Source organism: Poecilia formosa, unplaced genomic scaffold (genome assembly GCF_000485575.1).
Source record: "Poecilia formosa unplaced genomic scaffold, Poecilia_formosa-5.1.2 Scaffold8, whole genome shotgun sequence".
Taxonomy (NCBI): Eukaryota; Metazoa; Chordata; class Actinopteri; order Cyprinodontiformes; family Poeciliidae; genus Poecilia; species Poecilia formosa.
In genome coordinates, this window is record NW_006799947.1 from 761,990 (window position 1) to 778,764 (window position 16,775).

A 16,775-nucleotide genomic window follows, 5' to 3' on the forward strand; every position below is an offset into this window, starting at 1 on the left:
TTTTATCAGCTATTCTGTTCTAGATTTGGTATCTTGTTGATGGCCTAGTTTGGGTTAAGCATCAGCTTTTTGGACACGTTCTTACATTTGACTGTACTGTAGAACCCAGCCCAAACTCTACCCATCTGTTTTCCCCTGAATGTTCACCAGTTATTGAACCAGTTCTTCTAAGAGGAACCAAAAGGTCGCTGTGGTCGAGATGAGCTTTTACATGTTCCAGAAGTCTTGTGGTTGATCCAGAGCCCACTACGTAAATCCAAGTTGTGCTGCCATATTTTTGTTCTCCTTTCACCCTTTCCAAACGAGCCCTGCTCTTGTTTTCTACTTGTGCCATTGTTATTTTGTTTAATATCCTAACTGGGGCTTGATGGGTCTCTAGAGAGATTTGGATTTTTTGGAACATTTACTGGTGATGTTCACATCTGAACATCAAAACCCAACAAATCTGGACATTTCAGTCTCGGAAGTTGTAAGGTTTTAGCGAGCGCAGGCAGTAAAGGAATTAAGTGTTGCCTGAGGCAGATGTGTGGGAACGTGGATTTTCTCTTCGCTGCATCCTTAAACACACATCGCTTTCCTTCCCTTATTACACATTCGTGTGTGCGTTTTATGTCAGTCTAGCTGGTACTTTGATATTTCTGAGCATTTTTAATATTCCACTTAACATACCTAACTGTGTGTGTCTTTGAAGACAACAGAGTCGGAGCAGCTGTGTGAGCAGGGTGGCCAACACAAGCAGTAGTTTATTTGTTTTTTTATTTTTTTAAAGCTCAGTAGAGCATGTGTGTAATTTACTGCGTGTTTGTCTCCTCTATAAATGAGCATATCTTACCTCATAATATTAGTTCCTCCTCTCACCACCACCTTGCTCATTTTTTACATGTGCGTTGCCTTGTTGGTGGTCTTTTGAATTAATTGATTATCCATTTGCTGCCTGCGTTGTTTTGCACCTGCGGCTCGATTGTAGAATCGTTCTCGTCTCTCCCGTCAGTCCTCATCCCGGTGCTCGCTGCGAGGACTGATAAAGGATGGGGGAGCAACTGTGTAGGGCATGGAGGCAATAAAGCATGAAAGGGTGGCGCTCAGAGAGCTGCTGAGGGAAAGGAAAATGATTGTGCGCTTGTGTCAGCTGAAGCTCATCCCCATGACACGTTCAGTGTCGGCGCCGTGGATGCCGTCTCACACCAAGGCTGAGTTATTCAGTCCTTTAGAGACGCATGTCTGCACCAGACGAAAGGCAACGATTTTACCAGCTTTTTCTTCTTCTGCCTTCTAAGGAAGGCATCTATTTTTTTTTGTTTTGTTTTGTTTACACCAAGGCCAAGGATTCCTCGCCTCACACCTCTTCAGGCCTTTTATTTTCCTTGCTTTCGGTTAAATACTTAAAATTGAATGCAACCTTTTTAGTGTTTCACTCGAGCTTCCCTTCCTCTGCTCACGTTATCCTTCTCCTCATCCTTGAAACTTCAGAAGAGGCAAAGTATTTTTTTTTTTTTATTTTTTTCTCTAAACAGATTTCCTTTAGAAACTGAGTCCCAAAGCAATCTTCTGAGTCTGGACCCCTCAGGACTAAGGCAGGCAGGAAGATGAGATCCACCGTCTGGTTTTCTTGTTTTTTGGAAGAGCTCTTCTTGCACCACCCACTGTGGTTCTCCTCAGTACAACACACATGCCTGACCCACATTCCTCCGTATATTACATCTCCCAACTCTGTTCTTAAAGCTGCTCTCATAGAATATTCGCTGTAAATACTGCAGCAGGAAAGCATGGTTACATCGGCTTCATGTTTAGGAGGAGCCGGAGTGAGCTCCAAGGCGCCTGGGGAAACTTTCAATGCTTTCTCTTTGCTAAGCTACCAGAACTCTTGGGAGATTGGATTTTTGTTTTTCTAAATAGATCAGGGGTGTCCAAAGTCGGTCCTCGAGGGCCGGCATCCTGCATGTTTTAGTTTTCTCCCTAGTGGTAGTAACAACCTCTTCAGCAAGTCAATGTTCTCCTTAGGCCTTCTAACGAGCCATCATTTGATGCAGGTGTGCTGAACCAGGGAGAGAACTAAAACATGCCGGATGCCGGCCCTCGAGGACCGACTTTGGACACCCCTGAAATAGATGATGGGTGGTGATGAAATAAAAACAAAATATTTGCCTGCTGTAGCTCTGCAGGAACATTACTTACAGTAGGCCAGCCCTTTAGGGTAGGGCTATAATAACAAAAAACCCTTTCATGCACAGAGATAAAAAACAAAAAAGAAACACCATTGTTGGTGAAGACGTGGTATTTGACATGAAAATGAAAATCTTTGCAGAACTGTTTAACTTTAAAAAAATGCTATAAAATTACAAGAAAGCCTGTGACAACTTTAATTTCTCAAATTTTGGCATCCATCTTGCCATGTATGGTGGCATATTGAAAACAGTGCCTAACAAAAGGATATGAACCTGATTTTTTTTTTTTTTTTAGGGATAACATCAGTTCTGTCACATATATGAAATTTTTGTGTTGCTTTTGATGAATTTATTGTTTAACAGTGAGCATGCAGTGGGATTAAGGTTGTGGATTTACAGTTTTCAGCAACATCAGCTATGTCAGGATCAACTGAGCTCTTGGTAGTTCAGTCCTCTTTGATTTCCTCTCTGATTTGTAAAGCTGTCAGCCACATTGATCAGAAACTAGGTCATGTTGTCAGTTTCATTTTCAGTTTTGGGCTTCCAGGACGCCGACGTGGATGAATCTTAATCAGTGCAGAGATGAGTAACATTGTTATTGCTGCCGTACCTGAGCTTGCTTCAGTTGTGTAGCAGTGGCGCACATACGCAGTAAACATGGCGTGTACACCTTTTTCATTTGGGCTCAGCTTGGCTGAGTGACAATCCTGCTGTCCCACCTTGTGAAATGTGTAGTAAAACTAAGCAGAAGCATTGTTTATTATTTTTTTTAAGGTTTTATGTCGTTGAAATGAAAATCAGATATGCAATTGCATACATAAAAGATAAAAGTATTTTAGAATAGACAGTCTAAAAAGTTAGTTTCACCTTTCGCTCCTGAAACGTGAGAGAGCCGTGCTGTTTGACCTTTTAGATTTCCCCACCAGAATGTCAGAGAACAATACATAATCTGTCATGGAGTCGACATTGTGAAGTGTTGTGCAAATGCATTGTCCAGCTTTGTCCTATGAATAGACCTTTGTCCTCTGAGGGAGAAGTCTCAACCTTTGCTGAATTATTGGTGCCACTCAGACCAGCCGTTCTGTGAAAGGGTGATAAATATAGGCCCAGAAATCGCTCTGCAAGGTGAGGCGCTTACAGTAGCGCTGCGCTGCAGGAAGTCTACAGCCGGCCGCTGTTGCTCGTGTTGTGTGACTTGCACTTTATTGAGAACTGTCTCAACAGGATGCCGCGGGTAGAGCTCTCTATCCGTCTCACCCAGATGTGCTGGTGCTGTGTTTACGCACGAGAGGCCTCTAGAGGCGCAGAGAGCGCCCTCCTGTAGGGTCAGGCCAGCAGATGTTTTAGGAGCCACTTGAACTTCTTATGTTTACTCTCTTACAGTGCTTTGCTGTATTCACATTAGGGATACAAATAATTAATCGACTTGCGATTAATTGATGATTAATGACTTATTAGATTCCTTGCATTACTACCATCATGCAATGGACCAATGCAAACTAGTGAATAGCTATGAAGCAGAGGGATAATGACGCATGGTTTTAGAAATAAAATCCAGCAAAGTTTGACCTGTTTGTCAAAAATTTTACTTTTATTTCCTTTTTAACTGCTAGAAAAATAACAGTGCTCTGCAAAAAGAAAGAAAAAAAAAAGAGTTAGTCACACCTTCTTGACCTTTACTGACTTGTTCTTTGTGCTGACTTGTCGTCCACAGACAAAGAGAAGCGAGCAAAGTCGGGTTCAGATGGCGAAGGAGCCAGCAACTCTCAGTCGGACAGCTCGGCCAGCCTGGGCAGCCTGAAGGGAGGAGGTGAGTCCTGTCGCCCGTCATCACGTCTTTCTCACCCTTCGCTGTCACAGCAATCATATCCTCGGGGGAGGAGAGGAAGAGCGTTCAGCCACTTGTTAAAAGGTTGGCCTACATCGGAGCTGCAGGTCGGCTAGATTCTCGCAGTGTGACGCCATTAACCTGAACAGGAAGTGACACCTTAAGGTGATCGTGTTTGATGATAATCGACTCTTTAATTTAGAAGCATTCGGCCGCGTTGTGATCTGCTGAAACAAATCCCGCCTCGGTAATCCCTGTGACGATCTGCGATAACAGCTATTATCATACAGCGGAGCCCAGTTAGTTTAAAAGCATGAATAAGACTGTGTTTGCTTTGAATTGGTAAGATGATGCGGTCATTAACGCGTCGACATCTACTCATCCAGATAAAGTCCTGTTTTTATTTCTCTAAGCTGGCTGCAGGGTTCGCTCACAGAGAGCCTTTCTGTTTCTGATACCGGAACGATGCACTACATTATTCACTGTTTTCTTGCTGATCTTTCTAAAAGCCCGAATTGTGTGAAAATCTGAAAACATCCACTCTGTAGCGAGCTTCATCCTCTGCTCAGCCAGCTGGGCTCAGACCAGACAGGGATCTCTTCCCTAAATCCATCCTGACACTACATATGGCCTTGAATGTGAAACGTTTCATGACACGTGGGGTTTTTTGGGATAATCCTCAGAGAAGCAAGTCTTGGACTCTATTTTTTTTTTTTTTTTTTTTGCAAAAGCAGGGGCTCTGTGTCAACACGTTTGGACTTGTTGGGTCATTCGGCTGCCAGAGGAAAGGAATTTCCTCAAGGCAAATTGGCATAATTGTACAGTGGGAGGAAGCTTTAGAGTGCTTCTGGGGAAAAAGACAGAACAATCCTCTGAAATAGAAGTTGGAGAAAGATCTTTTTTTCCCTTTTTTTTTTTTTTAATAAGAAGGTTACATTCGTGTACCCTTCACTGTGATCAAATAGCATGTCACGGCTCAGCGGCGTTGCTGAAAGGTGAGTCAGCTTTATTGATGTGACATGATACTTTCAACTCTCTCTTGGAACCGTGTCTCTTGCTGCGGCTCTAAATTATAGCTCATCCTGATCGCCGGGGGATTTCTCCTGCTGGTGTATCATCTTCCTTACCAAAGGTCTGACTCTACACAAGGCTGAATGTCAAACTACAGCTAACACTTACATTCTCTCTGAGTAAAATTGTTTTTTTTCTCTTTTAGTACAATGTTTTGTATGGAAATTCACATATGAGGTTAGTTTCCACAGATCCCAAAGAAACATCCTCAGATATTCTGAGAATGTGACAAACAGGCTCTTACTGTTATCTGCTTCATTTTCACCATCTAATTCAATGAGATTCCCAAAAAATGTCTTTGGTAGACACTTAACGAGACAAATCGGTCCAATCCATGTAAAATTCAGCAACATAGCCAAACCAAGTGCATTGTTTTTTTTTTTGTTTGTTTGTTTTTTCTTTTGCCTTGTCATCAACCCTGAAAACAAATTCCTAAATCAAAAATGTCTTATTCAAAGGTTTATCTCCCATGTCACCAAGTGGAAACCTTCAGTAGGAGCATCAACGGCAACTGAGAACAGAAAACAATAAATGCTTCTCAGATGTCCAAAATGTTAGAAAAGGAAACGTGTAAAAAGCTTGAGCTTGGAAAAGTTTACATTTTTACCAAAGATCTGCTGCAACATATGACATACAGCACAACAATAAAAATAAATTTACACAGCACTTTGATTTGCAACTTAAAACATTCTAACAGGGCAAAATGCTGCAAAGTTAAACACGTCTGAGTTGTCATGAGGTCTTGCAGCGGCAGGTGTCTCTGTATTGTGGATCACTCTCTGCTAGAGATTGCCTCTCATATTGGATTTGGGTGGTGCGGATATTAAAAAAAAAACACACACACTCACTCACACTGACCCATGCATTAGCACCGGACCGAGATTAGGGTTGATACACATTAATCATCATGTGTGCTGTTACAAACCAATCCCGTTGCAGACCAGAGACATTGTGGGTGTTGGGTTTGAAAGTCAGGAGGTTGCACTCTGCTGCCAGCAGATTGTTGATTAATAAGTTCCATTGCTGCTTTAATTGATTTCACACATGCCTGAAACCAATATCTGCTTTATGAAGGATGAAGCGGTATAGCACGCGCTCAGGTGGAGTGAACTCTTCCTGTGCTTCACAGATGCAGCCACAGGGACTCTCCTGGAGTTCGCGGAGGGAGCCAGAGCGGCGCAGGCCCACTCAGGAACAAAGCCGGCCGCCTCGGATCCCTTCACGGTGCATAATCACGCGGCGGCGGAGAACAACAACACCGTTTGGGTAAGACAAGAGTGGTGTTGGCCAACATGTCTCAGCTGCTGGGGTTTGATAAGAGAAGAATGCCGCATAGAAATACTGATTAATTGCTACCAAGTGATGTACTTTTACTTGCTGTGGTAAAAGTGGGCACCGTAGTCGTGCTTCAGCCGCATTGAGGTGGACAATGGCCTGTTGAGCAGAAGCCGTCTTATCTAATGCACACATGGCAGAGGAGGGTGTGGGACTTTTGATAACAGGGAAAGAAGGCGAGTCTTACATGCCTGCATGTTTTCACGGGAAAATCTCTGTGTTGTGTCTGACAGGAGCTGGAGGACGGTCTGGATGAGGCGTTTTCAAGGTGGGTGGAGCTGTGAAGTTTGGAGGTGTTTCCTGAAATTAAACGGGCACAAAGACTTCCAAGTCTTCAGTTCGGGCTTGCCTGATCAAATAATAAAATGCAGACTCTCCCTCAGTTCAATTACCCTGCAGCAGACAGGAGAGGCAGGAAGAGGCTCCAGTATAGCTGACATTTGACCTGGGTCATGCTGCGTACGTAGGCTCTGGTTGAGGCCCACACAGTGATTTTATATTAAATCCACAAATCTTTCTGTTCTGAGAGACACTATTTGGTATTTTTAATTCCAATCAAAGGAAGAATAACCCTGAAGTAGTATTTTAAAGTATTATTCTGGTCGGAAACAGAATGTAATAAATATTTAGAAGATGAGTTTGTAAGTTGATCTGCTGCCAGGTTGGGCTTTATTTCCTTTTAATATTAGTGCATTTTATTTCGTCTTGGCCTGCCAAAGAGAATTGGATCCTGAGTACTTTTAATCACACTCTGACAGGCCATTTCAGACCCGTTATCAGATGATTATTTGTCTGCACACACTGTAATTACACGTTGACGCCTTTCGTCTCCAGCTCTTTGATTAATGAGGATGCTCGCAGTGCAAGCGGTGATGGGGCTGCACGTCGGGCCGGCTTGCTGGACGCTGATTGTGTTTGTTGCAGTTGAACTTTAGATGGAGATAAAGGATTAAAGCCAGGATGTGGAGTATTTGATGTCTCTCTGAACTCAGTAGAGGTTATTCTGGAGGGAGTATTCTGAATCAAATTCAGACGTTTGAGTCCAACCGTGTTGCATTCTGAGTCTTTGCTGCCATCTACTGGTTGATTATGTGCACTATACCCTAACTTTTTAAAAATAAATTCAGCGTCTTACTAGTATAAGCCCTGAACTGTGTCACAGTGTGTCCCATTTTATTCTGATTTTAAATGACAGACCAACACTAAGGAGGACGTAGCTGTCCAAATTGTGCTTTCCCTCATTTTTTAGGATTACAAATCCTTGGCAAAACCATCTTTTCCTGTCTTTCTACCTACCAACTTTGCACATATAAAACCGTCTCTTATTTTCATTCTTCTTTACAAATTAGCTGAAGCACACTCAGAGTGCTTTCAATGTGGCTGTACAGCAATTTGCAAGCCTTGTCACAAAAATCCCATTAGCATTTAGGTCTGGACTTTTACTTGGATCATTCTAACACAGATGTTTTGCTCCAAACTGCTCCGCTGCAGGTCTGGTTGTACTTCTAGGGACATCGTCCTGCTGGAAGGTGAACCTACATCCCCCATCTTATGTCAGTAACAGGTTTTTCCTTCAGGATCCCACAGGTTCTCCTTCTCTTCCCTTTGTGTTGGTCTGTCACATTAACTCTAAATAAAAACTGAAGTTTGAGGTTATAATGTAACAACATAGGGAAAAGTTAAACCAGTCTAAATTTTTATTTAAAACCTCAGGTCTTATTTAAATTCGTACCAATTAAAAAAAAAAAAAATCAACCTACATAAGAAGAAATGAACCATTTCTAACATAATGAGGAAGTGGTTCGGAGAAGCTGTAAGCTGAATTGTTCCCTGACTTGTGATGTTTCCTTTGCACCCCTCAGCCGCAGTCTGGATAGCTTTGAATCCTACTCAGGTAACGATTGTCATGAATCATTTCCTCCTCATCAACCCACCGTTCCAGCCTGCTCATCTGTGTCCAGCCAGAACATTTTCAGCGTGTAGCTTTGTGTTGCTTTCGAAATAGTTTTACACCTTTAACATAGTCGACTCAAACCTAAGGAACGTTCAGCCGCTGTGTCCACGTCTTCATCACCAATGTACGACCGTGTTTTTCTGCATCACATCCATCACTTTTGCACCTTTTGACACAGGCTGTGTGTTCACACGTAGCGCTGCTAACAGAGCAGATTGTGGTACATTATGATAAAATTAACTCTGCTGTAATTGGTTTGTTTAAAAAAATGAATTTCACCTCTCGCTATCATAAACAGAATGGCCATGTTATATTTATAATATAGTGCAAAAGTCTTCAGTCATTCATTCTTTCTTTATATTTTGCTTCCAAGCAGTGAGACTTTCTTGTAATCTATTAATTGCTTTATATCAGTAGTTCTCCTGCCTGTTTGAAAGTGTTTTTTTTTTGGCCTTGTTAATTGTTGTAGCTGCTGTATTGTGCTGTTTTCTTTTTTTCCTTTAAGACCATAGAGACACTGTTACACTGAAAATGAAAGTATGTCATAGCCTTTTCTCTGTTTTGACAAGAAACCTTTTTTTTGGCATTGGTACATTCCTGTGTTGGACTTTAAGTTTGAGTCCATAACAGCACCAATGTTTTTGGCTCTCTGCAGTTTTAACCCTTCCTGAGACTAGCAGAATATTGGTTTTTAATTGGAGTTAAAATAATGACTTCCGTCTTTTGTAGATGAGCTAAAAACAGTTCTTGCGGCGGCATGCTTCGACTAGACTTGCGCAGTAACTGCAAGGGATTGTGGTCATGTAGTAAAACATGACCACAATGTTTTACTATCATTGTGGTCATGGTAAAACAAAAATGTACAGTTGTGTGTCATCAGCATACAGATGGTATGAGATGTTCAGAGTTCCCACTCAGTCTGAGATGACTTCACAAGCATTAAAAACAATATGAAGTCGAGTATGGAAAAAAGTTAGAAGCTACAAGTTTGATACACATTCATTTGAAAATACATAAGTGAATAAAAGGGTCTGTTTCACAGCTTTTTGGCATTTAGAGACATTTTACTGAACTTTTGATTCTATTTTTAGAGGCCAAACAAAAACATTAGTACTTGTAGTTTTTGAATGTTTACAGACAAAACCAAAACAGCAAAGATCACAAAATGGGCTTTTAAAAAAAATCTCAATTCAGTCCAGATTTAATCTAATCTAAGATAGTTTAGATACCCTTTACCATACATCATAAGCCAACCTCTACTTCACATCTTGTGTTAGTGGAACATACAGATAAGAAAACCTAAAAATGTGTTTAACAACCCTGCAAGTTTAACACAAAGTCTAATAATTAAAGTCAAATCAAGGTGGGATGAGATTATAGCCCTGAGGAGCGATCTGTTTGCTCAAATGTATATTTGCCAAATGTATGTCCCATAATAACCTGTAATATTTGAATAAGTTTACCACAATATTTAATAGTCCCCCAGACTATCCTAAGTCTAATCAACGTTATGATCAACATCAAATGCAGCACACAGCTCAGGAAGCATCAAGACGCAGGTTTGTGATGTGCCACTGTTGAGACTTGCATTATTATATAGTTTTACAGGTGCCTTCTCTGAAGATTACAAGAGCAGCTGCAGTTCATTGGAAGTCAAATATAATGAGACTAATGATTAGAAATATTTGTACTTTTTTTTTTTAATCCACATGTCAAGTAAACATCGTATCTTTTGTCGTGCAGAAGTCTAAGTTAAGTTTAAAATGTCTCATTTTCTTTTGCTTTTTGCAGACTCGCTGAGTCTCGCACTAACCCCCAGGTCCTGGACATTGGGGTAAACCCTCAGGACTTGAATAGTGAAGAGTGCCTCACCACAGGCAAATGGGACCAAGAAGAGACGGACTCAGCTGCACAAAAAGACACGCTTGAGTTCTAACGTGAAGCCTCTGCCAAGAAGGAGGGAAAACCAGGGGGGGAAAAAAGAAGACAAAACGCTGGTAGAATAGATGCAGAAGCCGGTGAATTCGGCAAGTTTTCCCAGCTTCTCCCCGCTGCCACGTTTTCGAACCGTCTGTGGATCTCTGATGGCTCTGAATCCACCTGAGCAGAGGACAACAAGAGCTGACTGCTCACACAACAGGCCAAAGCAATACAAACCAGTTCACCCCTTTACTTTTCAATGGAAAAAAAAAAAAAGAAGAAAAAAACATGCAGCCGCTCCATGTTTTGTTACAGTCAGTCTGTTATTATGTTTTGTGTTTACCTATCACTCCTATGTATGTGCACACTGCGACACGGAAAGCGTGTGAGAGCTACCGCGAGGTGGGCTGTTGTTTTCCTTAGCAGATCGGATGCTAACTCGCTAGATCCGCACTGTGTTCAGCAGGAAGTTACTACGTAACTTGCGTGTTACAACTCCAGTGGGCACAAAAGCTTTAAAAAAAAAAAAAAAATCTCAAAACAAAGTGACAATCCTATTTTTTTTCTACTGCAAAAACTATTTTTGCACTCAGCTTTCATTCATCTTTAAAAGCACAGAATTCGTGTAAGAGGATTTTAACGTCAAAACACCTTTTTTGCTTTCACACTAACTGCTTTTCCTCCTCAACTTGAAAAGCTGTTTAACAACTCTGAATCCCCGAGCTAAATCTGTGTGACGGATACGTTGATACTGTTGTGTGTAACACAGTTTTATTAAAAGCAGTTGCCAATACATAATTCCCACTCGGGCTCAAGGCTTTAATAAGAAAAAAGGAGCTGGCAATCAGTTACTTTTACTGCAAATCTCTCATTTGTTCATTTGAACTTTTAGATTCAGACTTGTTAAACAGATCAATAAGAGGATGAAGAGCTTTTATTGGCACTCGGACGCCATTTGTCAAAATATGTTACAATGACATTCAGTTTACTATTTTTAATTTCCCCCCGCCCCACAGGGACTGTTCCCAGTGTTATTTTTGGTGTTTGTTTTTTTGCATTAATTTAAATTACATAAATTTTAATAAAAATCTAATTATCTATTTTTGTGTGTGATAATTTTTTTTTCTCTTGTTTTAGTTAAAACAATTCATTTAAAAACACTCTTGGGACCATTATTAACTGTTTATAATCCATGTAGATCAACTATAAAATTATGGACTTAGATTAAGATTTTATAATCCTTCCCAGATTTTTAAATCGATACAGTTGGAACAAAGGCAATTACTGATGAAGCCTATGTCCACCAGAACAACAATCTGCCAAAAACATACCACATTATGGAGGAGTTCACACTCATGAGTTATTTAATTAAGAGTATTTGATTAGCAGTTTGTCTTTAACAAATTGATGAACAGTCAATATTTGCAGGGATTTACCCCCACCTAAAAAACACAAACAAAAAAGCAAACTATGCTATTCTGTCCCCTGCTTGTTCTCATAGGTTTTTGCCTTCATCATAAAACAATTAAAAGCTTTATTTAGGACATCGTTTCTTAGAGCTCTGCTTTTTAAAACCACTGTATGAATTACACAATTTCCTGTGGGTTTTTTCATATTTCTGCTTTAAGTCCTTTTTAAGGCCTAAACTATTGGACAGCATTTAAATAAGTTTTGTTACAACATGGATTAAATCAGGAGAGATGTTTAAGCTGAGGAATCTATAAGGGGTCAAAGGTCTGCAAGTTTGCAGTCTGTAAGGTCTTTTTCTGGACTGCTTTGAATTCAGTCACTAGGTGTCATCCTTAGCACAGAAATACAAATGCACCCTTATACATTAACATACTTGTTCGCAGTTCTATGAAATTTTCATAAAAATATTTAAAATAGTCATAGTATAAATAATGAGTAAACAATAACAGCTCAGATTATATCTCATAGATTTTAACACAAAAATATTCACTTTCTGTAACTTAATGTTATCTGCGTGGAAATAAACCCAGGTGATGCAATTTTTCATCTGTGCATGCCATGCATTATGTCATCATCACATGACTTGAACAAAGACTTGAACCACCCGGCATTACCTCTCATTGGATTCTTGCACAAACGCGGAAAATCCCTTGATGATGAGGTGTTTCCTTTTTATTTCAAAATAAAAGAACTCGATATTAAAAAGAGTGCTGACCATAGACATTAATACGATGTATATGATGTCTATGGTGCCGACCGCACTTAAACTTGAAATATTTGAAGTAAAATATGAATTAAAAGAGCAGAAAAATTATCATAATCTAAGACAAACCCGCTTAAAATAGTCTGCTTAGTGGTAGATTTTAAAATGTCTGTCTTTTTGAGTTAATCAAATCTGCATGTTTAGACATACCGAATATTCAGTAAATTCAAAAGGTATTTTTAATCTGACAAGCGAGCCTCATCATTGAATATGATAATAAGTACTTTAAAATCCGTAGTTTCGACGATGGTTTTCATCGCGTTAAAACAAACATGTTTTATTTTGGAGCGTTATTTTTTTCCGGAAAGGGAGGTACGCGGAAGTATAACACCGGCTTGGAGTAGATGTGGGCAAGCATGGGTGTCGGAGGCATGGGCGGGTGTCAACGGAGAGCAATGCTTTTTCTCTTTCGTACGTACATTAATTTTAAACTGGTTTAGTTACTTTTAGGCTGTCACGATGAACAAATATAAAAGTACTGCACAGATTATACGTTTAAATTTCGGATGCTTGTTCCCGCGAAATGTGCGCAATTACAGAACGACCTACGAGCCGACTGAGTCTACTGTTGGTACTATAGCAACAATGTTGTTGGTACCACACAGGAAGCTGTTTCGCGTTATTGTTTTATTGTGTGTGTGCGTCTGCGCGTGTGCGTGCGTGTTGTGTGTTTTTTTTTTTTTTACAAATTAAGGGATTAAAGTTTGATATTTAAATATTGTGGATTAATCGTTTAGTTTTTGTGTGAGGCGAGTTTGGATGGACAGAAGTTAGAAATGAATAGCCATGATTTTATATTGATCGTTTTAAACATACTTTCTATTATGTAACTCCATCCTTTCAGCCTTCCTTCTTCAGATGTGCAGTGCAACAGTCCTCGACTGTAGGTCCGCTGGAAATAACCAAATGCTTTTCAGCATATCCGACCACCAAATTCCCCCAGGAGCCGAGTGTGACTACTGGTGGAACAGGAGAGATGTAAGTTTTTACTTTTACCCTGATAATGTACATTTGACATGTTTACAAGTCAAATACACTCTCAATCTCTATGGATTAAATAGACATTTTGTTGTCAAATGCATGCTTTCTAGTCTGCCTAATGTAACATGCTGTAGTTCCTGCATATTTTGTCCTTGGGCCTAATTTAGTTCATGAACATTCAATAAACATTCATGTCATTTAATTAAAGATGAAAAAACCATGAGTGGAGCTGCTTTAAATTATGTTTAAAACTGATAAAGCATAACATTTACCACTTTATAAATATACATTTAAATTCTGTTAGAATTTAGAAAAGAAAATAACACTAGCAAATGTCAAACTGATTTAATTATAAAAACAAAATGGTCCTTATTTTGTTAGCACCTGTCAGTCCATGTGTTCATATTTCCACTCCTTCACTGGATTCTGTTCTAGATGCAATGCATGGCGAACTTGTTTCTAACTTTGTTTCACAAAGCACATCACTTGTCAAATTTACGGTCTGGAGCATATCAATTGGTTTACTTTTACTCTTGATTATGTGAGAAAGTGACTGTTGGTAAGATTTGAGTCTAATTCTAAAGTCTTTCTTTTTGCTACTTACCTTAAGTGAAGTCTAAGTCCTAAACTCTCTATCTCTGCCCTATTGTTTTTTTTTCCTATATGAGTACAATTTAAAGGTAGATGAACTTATAATTTTAATGAAGAGTTCACTTATTTCAGTAATTCAATTAAAACAGTTAAACTCACAGTTTGATCAGATTGATGTATATTAGAGTGTTTGTATTCATTTAGATTAATATGGATCTTGGATAATTAACTGGGATATTGGGACTTTTTTAATGCACAAATGTCCACATACTGAAAGGAATTTTCAAAAGTTTCACTTTTTGAGATAAGCTATTGAAATTACTTTCCTGTGCTGCAATGATTAAGTGATATGAAATTTGTTATTGGCTGGGAATGCTTATAGTAAATATAGAAATGTCAATCTGGCAGAAATTTTGACCTTCCTTTGATTTTAGGTTCAGTAAGACGCTCTGGTCTCTTCCTGTTTGTATTTTGACTTCAGATCATCCTCGCAACCAAAGACTACAAAACTGAGCTGGTGATGAGACACAATTCCAGCTCTCTGGAAATGTCTGAATGTCTTCCCGATGTGTCTTGGACCCAACACTGCTCACTGTCACAGGTGTTACATTTTTGAGATGTGGAGAATGAAATTACAGCATGCTTAAACTACATAAAATAAAATTTGTACCACAACATTGCAGTAAAATGAAACTCTGTTTTTTATTTCCCTCAGAAGCTAAGATTGATGGATTTTTCAGCAAACTGCAGCAGTAAGTTTTATAAACGTTAGTTGTTTCCCTTAGTTTTTATGTGCCAGTTGTTTTAGAATATCAGCATTTTTTCCCTTGATTCATTCAGATCTTCCTTTTTATTCATTTTTCCCCCTGATAAAAATGTCTTCCGTTTTCAGCAACATGTGCCAGCAAGAACTCTCTTCATGGAGACAGTCCTACCATTAAACCTAAAGGTGAAACATCCTTATTTGTTGCTTAATGTTGAAACGTTTAGAATAATGGAGTGTGTGATTTTTCCTTTTGTTGATTATAATCTAAGATATATAATTATGTATTGTTATCTGTTAATAGAGAAACAGTCTAACGCTAGTATTGGAGTCATTGCTGGAATCGTGGTACCAATCGTGCTCATCGGACTGATTACCATTTTCCTGCTCTACAAATACAAAGACAGCATTCCCAGGTCAGTTTTTTCCCCATAGCCTCCAAATATAACACTTATTCTGACAATACTGAGACAATGCTTTGTTCTTTGTTCTGATTGACAGGATCCTCCACTGCAGCCTCTTTGGACAACCGTACAGAGCTGGGCGAAGGGAAAATAATGAACCAGGAGTCCTCCATCTGTAAAGTGGAGGATTTCTGTTCAGAGATGATTCACTATTATTATCTAGATTTGTCTTCTGCATTATTACTATAGAAGACGTCATATAACTTTAGGAAACAATTGGACTAATATCTGAGATAATTGTCTACTCTTAAATCTAAAGTTCTGTCTATTACTAACTACTGCCATTTGACTACTACTGCTGTTTTTATTTCTACAAGTGGTTTTTCTATAATAACTGTTGATATGATATTTTTAAACAATATTTATCTTGCATGAACTTTTTCTTTTTGCAAGCTAAGCTTTGAGATTGGGTTGCATCTTTTGAGTAAGAAACCAGGTGCCAGATTTGTGCTGCACTCTCACACACGACACTATTATTGTTTTAAATTTAATTAGCTTTGTAGCCTTGATGACAATCCCCTTGCTGATGAGGTCTGACGCATCGGTGCACAGATGAATTGTTTGCGAGGCTGTGGAAGCCTCTTTGCTGCACCAGTGTGTGCACTCTGAGAGGCATTAGCAGTGCTGTAACCTCCCCAAAAACTCCCCTGAGTTTCCCCTGGTGGAAATGAGAGACTTAAAGCTGTGGAAGCTTGGAGACCAGTAATGCAGCACCAGAGAGTGTTCTTTCAGCGTCCTGTAGCATAGTGACCTATTTATTAAATGATATATTGTGTGTATATACACATTAAATAAATATTATGGATAGTTGTTAATATAACACTAATAAGAAATGAGCATTAATTATGATTATATACTATGAACTATTATAGATAAGGTTTGTATGTGCTGTTATGTACTGTACTGTTGGATTCATTCCAATGTAATGAGATCATGTCCTCTCATTACCACCTTTCATGAGCTGCTCTTTATTATTCTAATGCTTGTAATAAATCATGTTATTATAAACATAAAGTGTCTGAGATTTGTTTTAGCCTGATTCAGGTTCTGGTCAAAAGCTTGATTTAGCTTTAAGCTTGAGTTTTGATGGTTGTTGGTCTGTGCCTGAACACTGGAACTTATTTCTGTTCATCTGGGTTTTGCGGTTTTTGTCAAATGGTTGAAACCTGGACACGAATCCAGACCAAATAAACTCAAATGAACTATTTCAAATCCTATCAAGAAAAGTGGTTAATTGTCCAACTGGAATCATATGTGAAGTACCATAATGTACTAGATTCTAGTAGCTGTAAAAAGTAGGTAAGGAGAAGCATGTGTGAGATTGACCCGGATTGTGGGAGTTTGACAACTGGAACTGTTGGATGTTTCTGATCTGCAGTGTTCAGAATATATCAAATGTCAAAGGAAAGAGCGGAGATCAGCAAAAGCATCATAAAGCTTGGAAATAAACGAGAAGTGAAAACTAGCCTA

The 16,775-nt window shown here is 39.3% G+C and overlaps 2 protein-coding genes across 4 annotated transcripts in view; both read left to right on the forward strand.

The window, feature by feature from the left end:
* Window positions 1-11,090, forward strand: part of ldlrap1b (low density lipoprotein receptor adaptor protein 1b) — a 34,294-nt gene extending 23,204 nt beyond the window's left edge. The window contains exons 6-10 of one of the 2 annotated variants that reach the window (XM_016661890.1): window positions 3,880-3,975; window positions 6,194-6,330; window positions 6,633-6,667; window positions 8,262-8,293; window positions 10,145-10,287. In XM_016661890.1, the coding sequence (XP_016517376.1) occupies window positions 3,880-3,975; window positions 6,194-6,330; window positions 6,633-6,667; window positions 8,262-8,293; window positions 10,145-10,191 (347 nt within the window). In that variant the 3' untranslated portion in view covers window positions 10,192-10,287. Of the gene's footprint in view, window positions 1-3,879; window positions 3,976-6,193; window positions 6,331-6,632; window positions 6,668-8,261; window positions 8,294-10,144 lie in introns of both variants that reach the window. The other variant, XM_007574658.2, reaches the window with a different exon arrangement.
* Window positions 8,649-16,319, forward strand: LOC107833231 (uncharacterized). 2 transcript variants are annotated; one of them, XM_016661902.1, is made up of 8 exons: window positions 8,649-8,660; window positions 12,848-12,917; window positions 13,351-13,484; window positions 14,560-14,679; window positions 14,794-14,830; window positions 14,971-15,027; window positions 15,146-15,257; window positions 15,343-16,319. In XM_016661902.1, the coding sequence occupies exons 2-8, from the start codon at window positions 12,851-12,853 to the stop codon at window positions 15,422-15,424; spliced, it is 609 nt and encodes a 202-aa protein (XP_016517388.1). In that variant the 5' UTR covers window positions 8,649-8,660; window positions 12,848-12,850; the 3' UTR covers window positions 15,425-16,319. The 2 variants fall into 2 exon arrangements, with proteins under 2 accessions (XP_016517388.1, XP_016517383.1); XM_016661897.1 differs by lacking the exon at window positions 8,649-8,660 and having other exon boundaries at window positions 12,674-12,917.
* The last annotated feature ends 456 nt before the right edge of the window (window positions 16,320-16,775 follow it).

Excerpts from the sequence above, each read along its gene's own strand:
- LOC107833231 (XM_016661902.1), top strand. The coding sequence starts at position 12,851 with ATGTGGGCAAGCATGGGTGTCGGAGGCATGGGCGGGTGTCAACGGAGA. Across the intron at positions 14,680-14,793 it reads AACACTGCTCACTGTCACAG|AAGCTAAGATTGATGGATTT; the intron begins GTGTTACATTTT and ends TATTTCCCTCAG. Across the intron at positions 14,831-14,970 it reads TTTTTCAGCAAACTGCAGCA|CAACATGTGCCAGCAAGAAC; the intron begins GTAAGTTTTATA and ends TTCCGTTTTCAG.